Genomic DNA, 14765 nt, shown 5'->3' on the forward strand with positions numbered 1-14765 from the left:
ACCAAGGTGTCATTCGATTCGTATTTTTGCCTAGAAAGTTTAAGGAAAGGTCCGAAATCGCGCCGATAAAAATTACAAAAGTTATAAACAATTAAGTGAAAAAAAATGGGGCTTTAGTTTTTTCTTAATATCTCGGAAAATTTTCAAAATTTTGGAAATTTGAAAAAAGATTTGAAAAGATCAATGAATTTGCGTAAAAAAAGTCCTGACTCCCAAAACTGTATCTCGATTATTTATAATTTTCACAGAGCCCTGAAAATAGAGCCAAAAGCTGGCTTCCGCGCGCCTTTCGTCACTCTGACATAAAAACAAAAAAAAATTATTTAAACATATTAAATGTAAATATTAAGGAATGAAAAAATTCAGGTAATGTTGGGATAATGTTGTCATTCCAATGTGTGAAGTGTACCTCATCCTATTCTTTCGGAAAAATATAATTCTATGATGGCGTCGCAAACTCATCTTTCATTGATATGGAAAAATAAAATCATGTAGCAGAAGAAACAACTTTCTTTCTTGATTTTCAACAAATCACAGATACCATTTGCCATTCTGCAGTTTTGTGGATGAATATATTTCTCAACTGAACCTAAGAAACCTAAAAAACAAAGTATTTTTGCTCTGACACAAAATACATTCAATGTATTGAGTTTTCTATCGATCGATAGATGGCGTCTTTACAAAGGAAAATGTCAAAGTTTTCATTCATACTTTTAATGATTGTCAATTCTTATATTATAATACTTAGTTATTTTTGTACAAGAACATATAGTTAGTTGATGCTGTTCTTCAAGAAGATATTGAGTGATTTTTATGAAAATTTGTTTGTTGGAACAATGAATGGATGAATTTCCAAACATATGTCTAAATTTTAGCATGGTGATTCAATGAAGCTCACTATAAGTTTCAGTGGGAGTAGTAGGTATTTCCGGAATACCGTATAAGTACAGTAATTTGCATTTAAGTAAAAGAGATGACTTCTAATTTCAAATGTCTCTATTGTATAATAATTCTGATGTCTCACCTGTGGACTATGTAAGCGCCTTGAGGGGTAGGCAGCTCAGAACAGCCAACGACGCTGTAGTAAATCAGAAATCCCCTACGGGGATTGAACTCCTGTCGCGAACTTAAAACTACTTCAATTGACTCACTTCCTGAAACAATTTCTGTGGGAGGATGTTGCTGCCTACAAGCCGAGTGTATAACCTGTCCAGTGTCTCTTATTTCGAGGACATCCGTGCATTCCACGTTGTCGACTGAAAATAACGGTTGTCTAAAGTGAGTCTAATTTTCTCGGACTATTTCCAAAAAAATTCTAATTTTCCCCGACTATTAATATTAACTTACAATTTCTTACCGATAAGGGAAATGTCCAGGATCGTGACTCGAATCCTTTGTTCAGCGTTTCCGGTGATCCTCCACCGACAGTCCTTGTGTCCGGAGTAGAATCTCGGATAGCCAGGATTGTGGATGAATCCTTCCGAACCGTCCTTTGTGTATTCGCTCGGCAGGACTATGTCGCTGTTGCAGTACTTCTTGATCCTGTCTTCTGGAACGGTTATTTTCATCTGTTAGCTTTGATTAGAATCAACACGCTCGTAAAAAGGTGAATTTTAAGAGCGATAAGCTGAAGAGAATCATACAGAGAGAGTGTACAGGCTAATTCAGATCAGATGAACAGCTGCAGATGAACATATAATGAAAAACTGTTCGTATTGAATGAACAGCTGCATATGAACATCTGTTTAAATTGAATGAACAGCTGTAGACAAACAAATGACTCGCTACAGATGAACAGCTACATATGAACATATGAATCGTCACAGATGAATAGCTGTTCAAATTAAATTAACAGCTACAAGTGAATAGATAAGTCATTACCTATGAATAGCTATTCAAATTAGATAGACAGCTACATATAAACATATACATATGAAAAGCTGCTCAAAATTACATCTACATATGAAAAGCTGCTCAAATTAGATGAACAGATACACAAGAACAGCTGTTCAAATTAGATGAATAGTTACAGATGAATCGCTACAGACGAACAGCTACATATGAACAGCTGTTCAAATTAGATGAACAGCTAAAGAAGAATCGCTCCAGATGAAGAGATACATATGAGCAGATGCATCGCTACAGATGAACATCTTGTCGAATTAAATGAACAGAAGAATGTCTACAGATGAACAGCTCCATCACATGAACAGCTGTTTAAATTGATTTAATCGCAACAGATGAACAGTTTTCCAAATTGGATGCACATATACGTATGAATCGAAGCATCGCTACAGATAAACAGCTGTTCAAAGTGAATGAACATCTACATAGGAACAGCTACATATGATCAGCTGTTCAAATTGAATGAACAGCTACATATGAACAGAAGAATAGCTACATATGAACAGCTTTATATGAACAGCTATTCAAATTAGATGAACAAAAACATTTGAACTGTTGTTCAAATTAGATGAACAGATACATATGAGCAGATGCATCGCTACAGATGAACATCTTGTCGAATTAAATGAACAGAAGAATGTCTACAGATGAACAGCTCCATCACATGAACAGCTGTTTAAATTGATTTAACCGCAAGAGATGAACAGTTTTCCAAATTAGATGCACATATACGTATGAACCGAAGCATCGCTACAGATAAACAGCTGTTCAAAGTGAATGAACATCTACAGAGGAACAGCTACATATGATCAGCTGTTCAAATTGAATGAACAGCTACATATGAACAGAAGAATAGCTACATATGAACAGCTTTATATGAACAACTGTTCAAATTAGATGAACAGAAACATTTGAACTGTTGTTCAAATTAGATGAACAGATACATATGAGCAGATGCATCGCTACAGATGAACATCTTGTCGAATTAAATGAACAGATGAACAGCTCCATCATATGAACAGCTGTTTAAATTGAATTAACCGCAACAGATGAACAGTTTCCAAATTAGATGCACAGATACGTATGAACAGATGCCTGGCTACATATGAACAGCTGTTCAAAGTGAATGACCATCTACATATGAACAGCTACATATGAACAATTGTTCGAATTGAATAAACAGCTACATATGAACAGAATAATAATTACCAATGAACAGCTTCATATAAACAACTGTTCAAATTAGATGAACAGAAACATTTGAACTGTTGTTCAAATTAGATGAACAGATACATACGAGCAGATGCATCGCTACAGATGAACAGCAACATATAACAGCTGTTCAAATTGAAAGAACAGCTACAGATGATAGCAGGTAATTCCATCCTGCTGAAAATACTTGTTTCTGTAGATTTTTCAAAAAAAGAGACCCAATTATGAGAGTACATTTTAATAAAAAATTTCCTAGTCACTTATCCTAACTCTTTTATTATCAAATAATAATCTAATTTTCTTCATTTCCACTGCAGTATCTCGACACTCGAAAATGCAAATATCTCCATGTTCAATATATATTTGTAACTACCTCCTTTTTGGAGTCGTATTTTCATGGTGAAACGCTCCTCGAGGATAGTACTACTGTTCTAGTGTTTAGAGGAAATATTTTTGTTGGACACCGGATTTTTGTTTTATATTCGTTACCTAATCCAGTTATTGGTACTCCAACTTACGCAACTACAATTTCGGCATTTCAGGGGAAAATATTACTCACCCCTCGTATATTTTATGTGCCGAATGACTTTCAATAAATAGGGCGTAAAATCGGCAAACCGTGAAAACTCGCCAATCTCGTGGATATTGAAAAACGCACACGAGCCGTCTTTTGTGTACGAAACCCTCCATTGTACTTACTAGAGAGGTTGATACTCTGACAATGAAAATGGTGAAATGCACGCTTATGCTGCATAGAGTGCATAATCAAAATGAATGATGGATCACCGTGGCCCAGGCGATTATTTGCAATCGTTTTGTTACAGAAGGGCATTCTGTTATTGCTTTTTTGTAGAGTGAATTTGAAAGGAATATTGTTATTGTCGTTGCGATTGCAAATTACGTACCACAATGGTTTTGCCCATCTAAAATTATACAGGTCCATTTTGTAGCTGATCTCACTATTGCTTTTTCGGAAACGGAAAGACATACATTGACATGTATTGTAATACAATACAATATTGTAATACAATACAGTATGCTACAAAGTTGCTACAAAAATCGATGAAAAAAACTAGAGGTCGTTTAAAAAAAGTTGATGAAATCTAATGAACGAAACGTCGCATTGCAAGCTGATTTATATCAAATTTGTGAAATGTCAGATAGTTTTTGAGATATTCGCAAAAAACCAAACCTAATTTTGTTCCAGGTAATTGTTTATAAGTTTTGCAATTTTTGCAAGCGGAACTTGATTTTTTCAAAAATCATCTACATGCTATTCCGCACAGAATGACACCTCGTTCATATTTATCAGAGAAGGAGAAAAAGTTTGAGCTAACTATCAGGAGTAGAGAAGCAAAATCTTAAATGGTATTCCAGAAAAATTCACAGCAAGTGAAATATTCCGTATTGACTAGAGTCAATTTCGTTTCGACCGACACTTCTGATGTCTATTTAAGGAAACGGAAATGCTTCTTCAATTCAATTTCAATAAAACATCTGTGCAGTCGATTCCGATTAATTATTTTCGAATAAGTTGAAGTTACATGTTACATCAGGCCAGACGTGGCTGTGGAATTGGAAAATGAAACCACGTGTTAGCATTGCGTGATCTTTCATAAAAACTCACTTAATATAAAGCAGGCCGAGTCATTGAGGGACGTATCTATTTTTACAGGTTGCTTCCTTCGTTTCTTCTAATATAGTCTGGGTCACAATATCCTTTTTTTGGAAATTCTGTACAAGGGCACCGAAAATTACGATCTCATTCGATTCGGAATGACCTCTAGCAACTTTTTGAGAAATTTCAAGGGGGCTAGAAAACGTTTCAAAAGTTATGAATAATTTAGTAAAACAAAAAGGGGGGTTTGATTTTTTGCAAGTATCTCGGAAAATATTGAAGATATCCGAAATTTGAAAAAAAATCCTTAAAGAGGAGGAAATTTACTGAAAAAAAGTCCCACCTTCCGGAACTCTATCACCAATATTTATAATTTTAATTTAGAGTTTTAAATTTTTAAATTTACAGAAAAACCCAGATAATTTTTAAACTGAAAACCTCATTTTTTTTTCACTTCTTGGAGCGTTTGTTGAAAGCCTTTAAAAAAGACTCCCGTTGGAAAAATAAAAAAGTTTTCATTTTCCACTTTGTTATTATTAATCGAAGACGTTAAAAAGTGAAAAATTCAATTAAAGCAATGAATTTTTTTCGATATTCAAATTTATTTGTATTCTTATTATTTGAAGTAACATTTAAATGATTTTTTATAATTTTCAGCTCCATTTGTTAAAAAATGTTTAAAAAATTAAATCATTTCCTAAACATTTTTTTTATTGCTTGAATACGCATTTGTTGATTAACAATTTTTTTTTGCTACTAAATATGGATATTGAGGAACGATTTTATTAAAATCATTATTTCTATTTTTCTTTTATATTCTGAAAAAAAAATCATTATTTATATTTTCTTTATTCATTTAATAAACAATTTATTTTAAACACATTAATTTTTACGACAAATATTTTTTAAATACTACAAAAGAAACAAAAGCAACCATGTGTCACCAAACGCAAAAATATTAAAAAAATTGTAAAAAATAGAGAAAAATTTGTTTACACAAAAGTGATACATGGTTGTTTTTGTTTGGAAGTATTAAAAAAAATAATTGTTTGATTTGTTTGAAACAAATAATAACCTTCAATATAAAATAATATATTTATTTGTTCCTTTTGAAATTGTGACATTTGTATATTATATGCCGTGGTTTTTGTATCTTTTTATTTTTATATCTTTATTCTTTGATTTTTTATTCAAGTATGACTAACTATTGTTTTCATCCTCCTATGTATACAGAGTGACTCACGGTCGATGGTAGGTTAGACGTTTCTGGAAAACGCAAAGCATGATTTTTTTGAAAATTTCACCTCTCACATTTCCTTACCTGTTTTATCGATCTAAAATATTTTCAGCATTGCGTATGATACATTTGTTAAAAGTGATTTTATTTTGCTCGTGAGTTTGCTCCACTTGCTGACGCTCGTTTTGCACTCACAAAATAAAATGCCACTTTCACCACTTGTAGGTAAAACGCGAATAACTATTTTTACACAAAAACGGCTTTTTTAAGAAAACTTGACGATTTAGGTATAGGGACATGTATATCATCTTGAAGCATTTTTCACCATCTTTCAATTCACCGAGTAATATACAGGGGGTTTCATTTGAAAAAATGAACTTTTGAGTACTTTTATGCACAATGGAAATAATAGTAATTTTAGCACGCCTTGTATGATATGGAGTCGATTTCTTGGTGTTATTTGAATATTTCAAGTTTGTCCAAACTATCATCAAAATATCAGCTTTTCATGAATTGAGAGTACTGATGTACTTAATTTCAAATAAATGTTTTGGACCATATTTAGCATAATTTATTTTTTATCTCGAAAACAGATAGAAATAGGTATAGGACAAAAAATATTAAAATACCAGAGCGATTCCAAAAATGTATTAATATACGGGGTGTTCCATTTAAAAAAATTAAGTTGCTTGGACTTTTTGATGGAAGTGGCAACGCCGCAATGCTAAAAATATTTTAGATCGATAGAACAGGTAAGGAAATGTGAGAGGTGAAATTTTCAGAAAAATCATGCTTTGCGTTTTCCAGAAACGTCTAACCTACCATCGACCGTGAGTCACGCTGTATATTATGTAGAACAATTTTTGACTCACCATTTGTACATTACGTTCCGAAAATGGTTGAAAAATGTTTTATTATTATTATAAGCTGGGAAAATCATTGTACTCACCAGTAACACAGGCATACTTTATTGTTATATTTCCTGGGCCGAAAATATCCGAACCAGGGCAGTCTTCTGATAATATAAAACTACAAAGGTTTAAACCGGAACATCTGAAACAAAGATATACAGATATACATATATCCGAAATATTTATGAAACTAAGGAATGTGTGTTCGTTTTTTCTGAAAGACCTCAGTGGTTGCGATATGAAGAGAAATCATCTTTTTTGACCTGTACATCAATACTATTTATATGAATAAACCAATGGTTCCATATTGGAACTATTCGAAGTAAATATTTCATGATTGATCAATTTATAGAAAATGTTCGAAAGGTCCAACATCTATATTGTGAGAATAGCCAAACGCAATTTAGGGGTTGTTATATCTACCCCTGAAATCGCTGTTCATTTCCATTTTGTGTCACTGACCTAACATATGGTTAATCGTGAAAGCCGCATATGCCGCAGGGGAAGAGAGACATTTCTGTCATGTGATGATTTTCTGTTCGATTTTACAGAATTGAAGAAAAAGCTGTCTCAAAAGGTATCATCGAAACTTTTTATCGGTTTGAAAGACCATTATGCCATTATGTATCGATTTGACTATAACTTTAATAGATATAACAAGAGTTGGCAGCACAACGTCGAGTTGCATAGATAATATTTCAATAGACCTTCCCAAAAACATGTATACAGGGTAATTCAAAAGTACTTTAACAAACTTCAGGAGGTGATTCCTCACAATATTCTAATATGAATTGTCCAAATAAATAAATGTCCGGAAACGCTTCGTTTCCAAGATACAGGATGTTGAAGTTTTATTTTTACTTTCGTTTCTTTCAAATAACTTTTGAAATACTGAACTTGATTAAACGAAACTTGGTAATAGGAGGTTTTTGAGGTGTCGAATTCGAACCTGATGTTCTTATTGCTCTTACTCGTAGGGGGCGCCACCTACACGTCTTTTTCTTTTTTAAAGATTCATAACTTTTTTGGGCGTACTTCTAGCACATTTTTCAGTAAAAAAATCGATTCCTCTATCATATCTACGTAAATAAGCTACCCTTGTTACTAGTCGCTGTAAGCAACCGTTTTCTAAATATTTGGACTTGAAAACTTCAAGTCGATTATTTGATAATCGATGCATGTTGAAGTTATTACGAATATTTTGCATTTTTCACAAGAATGCTTTGGAAATAAATTTGACGTTTTACTCGTTTGAAGAGGTCATTACTGTTGGGTACGTTCCTTTATGACATCCTTAAGCGAAATAGTTATTTTTGTATCAAGGGTGCATAATCAGTATTTGTTTTAATAAAATTTGCAAGAAATGTCAACATTTTATTTCAGGAAATTTTGAATATGTAGAATAAACTAAAATAAACGAAACTAAATTGTATTCAAATAAATTGTTAGAAGTGTCCACCTTCAGCGAAGATACAGGCAGTCAATCGTCTAGTCATTGAATCTCGTACCCACTCAAAAATTATTGGTGTGTTTCTTATTGTTTCACAGGCGTCTACTATTCGGTTTCTTAGATCTTCCTTGTTCACTACTGGAGTCTTATAAACCAGTGACTTCAAATGTCTCCAAAAATAAAAATCTATCGGGTTTAGATCTGGGGACCTTGGTGCCCACGCCTGGTTAGGTTCTTCTACACCCCTACCGATCCATCGATTTGGATAGACAAGATTCAATTCTGTCAATTACTTTTCATAAGTTGTTAAGTCATTGAATGAAGGCGTGGCACTACTAAGAATTTTTGAAACAAATCACTTCTTCAGCCATTCTCCACAACAAAAAGACTTCTCCCCCTCCTCGACTCCCACCGACGCCAACTACGCAAATTCCGTAAATAATTGATTCAAGCTCGCAACAACAGATCGATAAACGTTTCTCTTCGAATCTCCCGAATTTCGTCCTCCGGCAGACCTTACCCTCGACCTTGCCCGAGAGACAACCCCCGAACGGAGCGTGGCCTACTGAAATTCGGGTGTGGGAATTGTTCCAATCTCCGAAAACGACCTGGTTTTGTTTTCGGTGACCCGGCTGCGACCTAGAAACAGGCCGAGGACACGACTCGGAGGTCCTTGCGTAAGGATACGGCGAAGGAGAACGGGTGTAATCGACGAGGGTGGAATCTTGTTGAACGGGGGATGCTTGAAGTTGGTTTAAGCGAAAGGAAGGCTTAAGAGGGACAAGAGGAATACGGTTTATTTCTAGGGTAGATTTGTGAAGCGTTTTGAAGGCGAAAAATTGAAGGCGGATGGTAATGTTGATACTTTTGTCAAGGTGGCCTTGAAAAGTTTCAATCTAACGCCGAAAATAGGCCTCCGCGGGTGTATTGGGGATGCGGACGCGGCATCTAAAGCGAGTACCCCGACAAACATGTCGCTACATCAAAATAAGTAACATAGTCGTCTCAAGCGAATATCACTGCAATTCACCCACAAAATCATTGAGATATGTCTACCCTCTATATCTCTTGAGGACGCCGCTAACGAGCCATTAAAATAGGGATATGTGACAAAGAACGCGAAAACTTCGACAAAGAATGCGAAAATACCGCCAAAAGAACCGTTCGATGTTTTTTCTCATATTACGTTTGAGATATTATTAATAGGCGTCGGACTGGGGGTATTGATATAAATTCTCCATTGATAAAAATGGGAGATGAAATGATTGAAAATCCCTCTGAGTTGGCAACACTTCTCAACAACTGTTTTGTTACTGCTCCAAATGATCTGGTTTCTCAATTAGACAAAAAAAGCATAGAAACAATAGAAAATACGGATTTTAATCTCAATTCTATTTTTCTGAGTCCATTTCAGGAAAATGAGTTACTCAGCATATTAAATAATAGACTAAAAAATAAATGTTCGACAGATCCAGATGATGTTCCTCCTTTTTTATTGAAAAAAGTTATCGAATCGATATTAACACCTCTCACTTTCATGGTCAATTTGTCTTTCTCTAATGGCGCTTTCCCAAAAGGACTAAAATGTGGGAAAGTGATTCCAGTTCACAAAAAAAAATATCGAAATAATTTGGAAAATTATAGACCAGTAATGATACCTTTCGGTTTTCAAAAAGTAGTCGAATACTCTTTTCTGGACCGTCTTATAACATTTATTGAAAAATTTGAAATTATAACCGAAAACCAACATGGTTTCCGAGAAGCAAGGTCGACGATAACGGCTTTAGTTTCCTTTTATAGCACTTTCATAGAAAATCGTACGCAGTATGTTACTATAGCCCATGTGTGATGATTTCTATTAGACAATATATGTCCAAACCAATGAAATTCACCATGAATCATTATCAACCACCTTCAAACCAATATTTATTTGTTCTTTGAACAGTTCAACATCCCTGAATATCTAACTGTGTATCGTGCAACCTTTTATCAAAATTTCCACACACCATCCCCACACCCTTGGATGAAATCAACTTGTATCATGTTTGTGCGAACAACAGCAAGCACGTGGCCAAGTAAAAGCAATACAAAGCCTCCCCTAACGAACCTACCCCAACTCTCGATCGTCAATGCCATACAGGATCGTAATTCATGCACGTCATTAAGTGTTCCATTAAAATGTCCATGACGAAATCAAGATCGGAAAAAATTGACAGCGGTTATCTGATCGCTTTCTCTGATTAATTTTCATTTCGAATAGCTTTTCACGATGCTGAGGGGTTGAATAAATTAGGTAAACGGCCGTCTCGGTGCCCGATCACTAGATTCAGACGCTGATAAGGTGTGCATATGTTTTGTATTGTAATATGGTTTCTAATTTGCATTTAGTGGTTTTTTTGTACAAGGTGGTGGGGCGTTTGTATGTTTTGTTGGGCTTAATAGAGAATAGTTTGATGAAATGGTTAACCTTCTGATGTTTATCTATTTTTTACATCAAATTACAATTAGTTTGAATATAATTCGAGAGTCGATGTGGAACGACGATACAACAAATATTCAACTGGTCGACTGCGCCGAATGGAAGCGAAAACCATAAAAAAAGAGAAGAAAAAGAAGAACAAACATTCATGAAAATCGCAGGATAACATAGAAATACTATTTATTCGTAATCTACTTCATTATTTATTTGATGAATTGCAATATTTTATATTATTAGCAGCAGCCCTAGCCAATTTCGCAATTTCTACCCCGCATTTTGCGTGTCTCAGCCTTGCTAACAATTCAATTCAATTCAAATATACTTTATTGTCTGAAGAATAAATTCGTATTGACAAAGCCTTGTGCGAAATATAAATAACATATAAATGAAATCACAAAAGTATCGCAGAAGTAAAATCACTAAAAGTAAGTGATAACATGAACTGAAAAGAGACATGTAAATAATAATAATACAAACGTTCAGGATATAAGAGCATGGACAATAAAATTGAATAAATCAATTTAAACCAAATTGAATCAAATCAATAAAATACCATAGATATTACTATGTGTTCCTTATATCTTACTTTAATAGATATTTTTGTCTGTCCATAATATTTTGCATCGCAGTTCTTACATTCAATTTCGTAAATTCCAGACTTTTCCGAATTCTCGACTTTGTCTTTTGGACTTCCCAAAAGGTTCTGTAGTGACTTGTTTTAAAAACCACCTTCATAACTAGTTCCTTGAAAATCTTTCCAAAGTTTGTCGTATATTGGTGGTATGGAACTGAGATGTATTTATCTTGGTTTTTGTACTTTCTGAAAGTCGAGATTTCGTTCATTCTTAACCTAAACTTCTTCTTGGTTTTAAAAACAAGTCATACACTACAGAGCCTTTTGGGAAGTCCAAAAGACAAAGTCGAGAATTTGGGAAAGTCTGGAATTTACGAAATTGAATATAAGAACTGCGATGCAAAATATTATGGACAGACAAAAAGATCTATTGAAGTAAGATATAAGGAACACATAGCACACTTAAAATATGGAAGACCTGAAAAATCAGCAGTCGCCCATCATATTTGGCAACAAAACCATTCCACAGACTTCAGTTCATTAAGATTAGTTAGACAAGTTAACAACAACAGGCAACTAGATACCTATGAGAGTGTAGAAATGAGTAAACACAATAATATTATGAATAACGATGACGGACCTATACCAAAGAGCCTTACTATATAGCTTGTTGAAATAAAATAAAATAATGTTGTTGGGTTTACTGATTACTACATAAGGACACATTGCAAAAATAAATTTGGATTGGCAATATTGTGAAATTAATTTTTATATAGCTGAAAATTGTTTTATACAAACATATATTGTAAAATGATAGGTCAGGCAAAATTGTAAAATTAATTTAGGTTGGTATACCTGTATGGGTGGTACGCCTGGATGGTTTATCTGTATGGGATATATAGCATAAATAGGGCTAGCTCGCATCAGTTTCTAGTTTTAATCTTCCTCTTTGAAGATGATCACTTGGTGATCGAAACACTTGTCGAGGTGTCGAGGTGGGAGAAAACTCCAGTATTCATTCATTACTACACCAAAGGTTCCATACAGTTCATCATAAATGGAATTTTTAACTAGGGTCGAAGAAGGCAGCGGTAATTTAAACCAGGCAAAATTCATCTTTGCCTGGTTTGATACATTGGCTCATCCAAGTTGTTGAACAAGACCCTATTTTTGAAGAGAAGGAAGATTGTCTCATATATAAATAAGGAGACCACAGTTAGGATTCTGTTAGAGGCAAAACGAGGCCGACAAGAGTCCCTAGACTAGGCTTTGCATATGCATCATATTGCACGTTTTTGTATTAGTAAAACTCATTGAAGGCATGTTGTAGAGCACACACCCCAAAAGCAAATACCATAACGAAGATGGGATTCAAAAAGGGGATGATAAACTATTCTAGCTTCTGCAGATCCGAGCTCAAATGCAGTTACTCGTATTGCATAACATCCTGAAGAGAGCTTCGATTTCAAAGTATCTACATGTTTGTTGAATTTTAAATTACTGTCAATGAACAAGCCAAGGAATTTAGAAGTTGGTACGTTGTCAATTTGAATATGATTTAGATGTACGGCTGGAATCTGGCAACGATAGGACACTACTTTTGTTTTTGATAAATTCAAGCTCAAAAGATTTGAGTCAAACCAGTTTTTCATTTTCGTGGTATTATTCTCAATGACTTCATACAACGTACGGTTGTTAGGAGCATGCCATAAAATTATAGTATCATCAGCAAATAAAGTAAACCTTCCTTGGATGTTTATAGACGATAGGTCATTAATGTAAATTAGGAATAAAAGTGGGCCAAGTACCGAACCTTGTGGGACGCCGCAAGTAATTTTATCTTCATTTGAGTATGAAGTGATTTTGACCATCTGGGTGCGATCTGCTAAGTATGACTCAAACCACTTAGGACTTATACCGTATCTACTGAGTGCGCTGAGGCAGCTTCCCAACAGTCTTGAGAAGACTTGAGATGACCTGAGCGCCTTAATTTTTTTAGTAAAAATTCAGCTCAGCTTCACTAGTCACTAGTTATTTTTTCTGTGACATGCAACAAAAATATATTTCATTGATGCGCAATTCACCAACCAAGTTGTCTTGAAATTATTTTAGCATATAAGGCATGGACATCTGTGTAGTTTAAAGCTGCAGAGGACAGAAAGCGATTTCTCATTCGATGGTCGAAGTTTGGCTTTTTCACAGTCCATCGTGGGGTCCTTTTCTCTTGATCCCATATATGTTTTTTTTTCGTAAACGAGAGTACATGCTCACTTATTAGGTTTGTCTTTCAAAGACACCTCTGATGTGACCTATGGCAGTCCGAAACAGAGCTGCCTGGTGTTAGATGACGAACGTTTCCTAAGTGTGGAAAGTCATCTTCATGTCTTAGGACTGATTACCTAAGTGTGGTTTTTATTTAACATCGTACTTGTCGTCATTTTCTCAATCATCTTAATTTTCTCATATTTGTCTTCCAACTTCCTTATTCATTAGGAAATATTCTCTGTATAGTTTTTCTGAGGTTTTTAGCTTTTTCTTCTCAACATTTCTCTTTTATAGAATTTTATTTACCACTCTTTTTGTTTTCAGCTATACCGGGTGTCCCACATTTTATGTGACAGGCAATATCTGGTTTGTTGAAGGAGATACACAAAAATGTTTCATACAAAAGTTTTAGGAGTTCATGAGAGCTATATTTTGATATAATTTTTAAATATACAGGGTGTTTGGTGTAGGTGCTACAGACCAAAATTCCATTTTTTAAAATAGAACGCCCTGTATATCATTACATATTCAGATGCTACGTTAAATTCTGATATCATTTCATGTTTGGTTTTTGAAATTCGGTTACGGCGTTGTTGAGTTATTGCTTAAAATGTAAAGTCTTGAGAACGACTATTATTTTTAAAAATATCTCATACAATTATTCTCTCTGCATCAGATCACATGAAAATTAGTCAAAATTTTGGGTGTTCGAAGTAATGGTTTCAATTTTGAGTTGTGGAATTCAGTCAGGAATCATTTTGAATATGAAACAATTGCGAAATTGAAAGAGGTGTATTCGAAAACAAATCTTTAATTAATAACAATGTAAATAATATAACTTGATAAATCATTTCATAAGAATGGTAGGTACCTAGAAATAAGTCATAAAAATTGTTCAAAGTGATGCCCATTAGATATTATACAGGCTTCGAAACGTCGAATCACTTCTCTCGTACAAGTCGCTCTTATAATATCAGGCGTAATATCACTGCACGCTAGTCGAATTTTCATTTTCAGATCATCCACATTCAAAGGGGGAGTAGTGAAAACAATATCTTTTAAATAACCCCATAGGAAAAAATCAAGCGGTGATAAATCTGGGGAACGAGCCGGC

At 34.4% G+C, this 14765-nt stretch overlaps 1 protein-coding gene across 2 annotated transcripts in view; it reads right to left on the reverse strand.

The window, feature by feature from the left end:
• LOC111510650 (uncharacterized) overlaps positions 1-14765 on the reverse strand; it is a 47746-nt gene that overhangs the window by 16040 nt on the left and 16941 nt on the right. The window contains exons 4-6 of one of the 2 annotated variants that reach the window (XM_074182487.1): positions 6922-7025; positions 1358-1546; positions 1025-1256 (exon numbers count right to left, since the gene is read on the reverse strand). In XM_074182487.1, the coding sequence (XP_074038588.1) occupies positions 1025-1256; positions 1358-1546; positions 6922-7025 (525 nt within the window). Of the gene's footprint in view, positions 1-1024; positions 1257-1357; positions 1550-6921; positions 7026-14765 lie in introns of both variants that reach the window. The other variant, XM_074182434.1, reaches the window with a different exon arrangement.

Source organism: Leptinotarsa decemlineata, unplaced genomic scaffold (assembly GCF_025532065.1).
Source record: "Leptinotarsa decemlineata unplaced genomic scaffold, Ldec_3_MD MMD2_P_RNA_scaffold_1, whole genome shotgun sequence".
NCBI classification, from domain to species: Eukaryota; Metazoa; Arthropoda; class Insecta; order Coleoptera; family Chrysomelidae; genus Leptinotarsa; species Leptinotarsa decemlineata.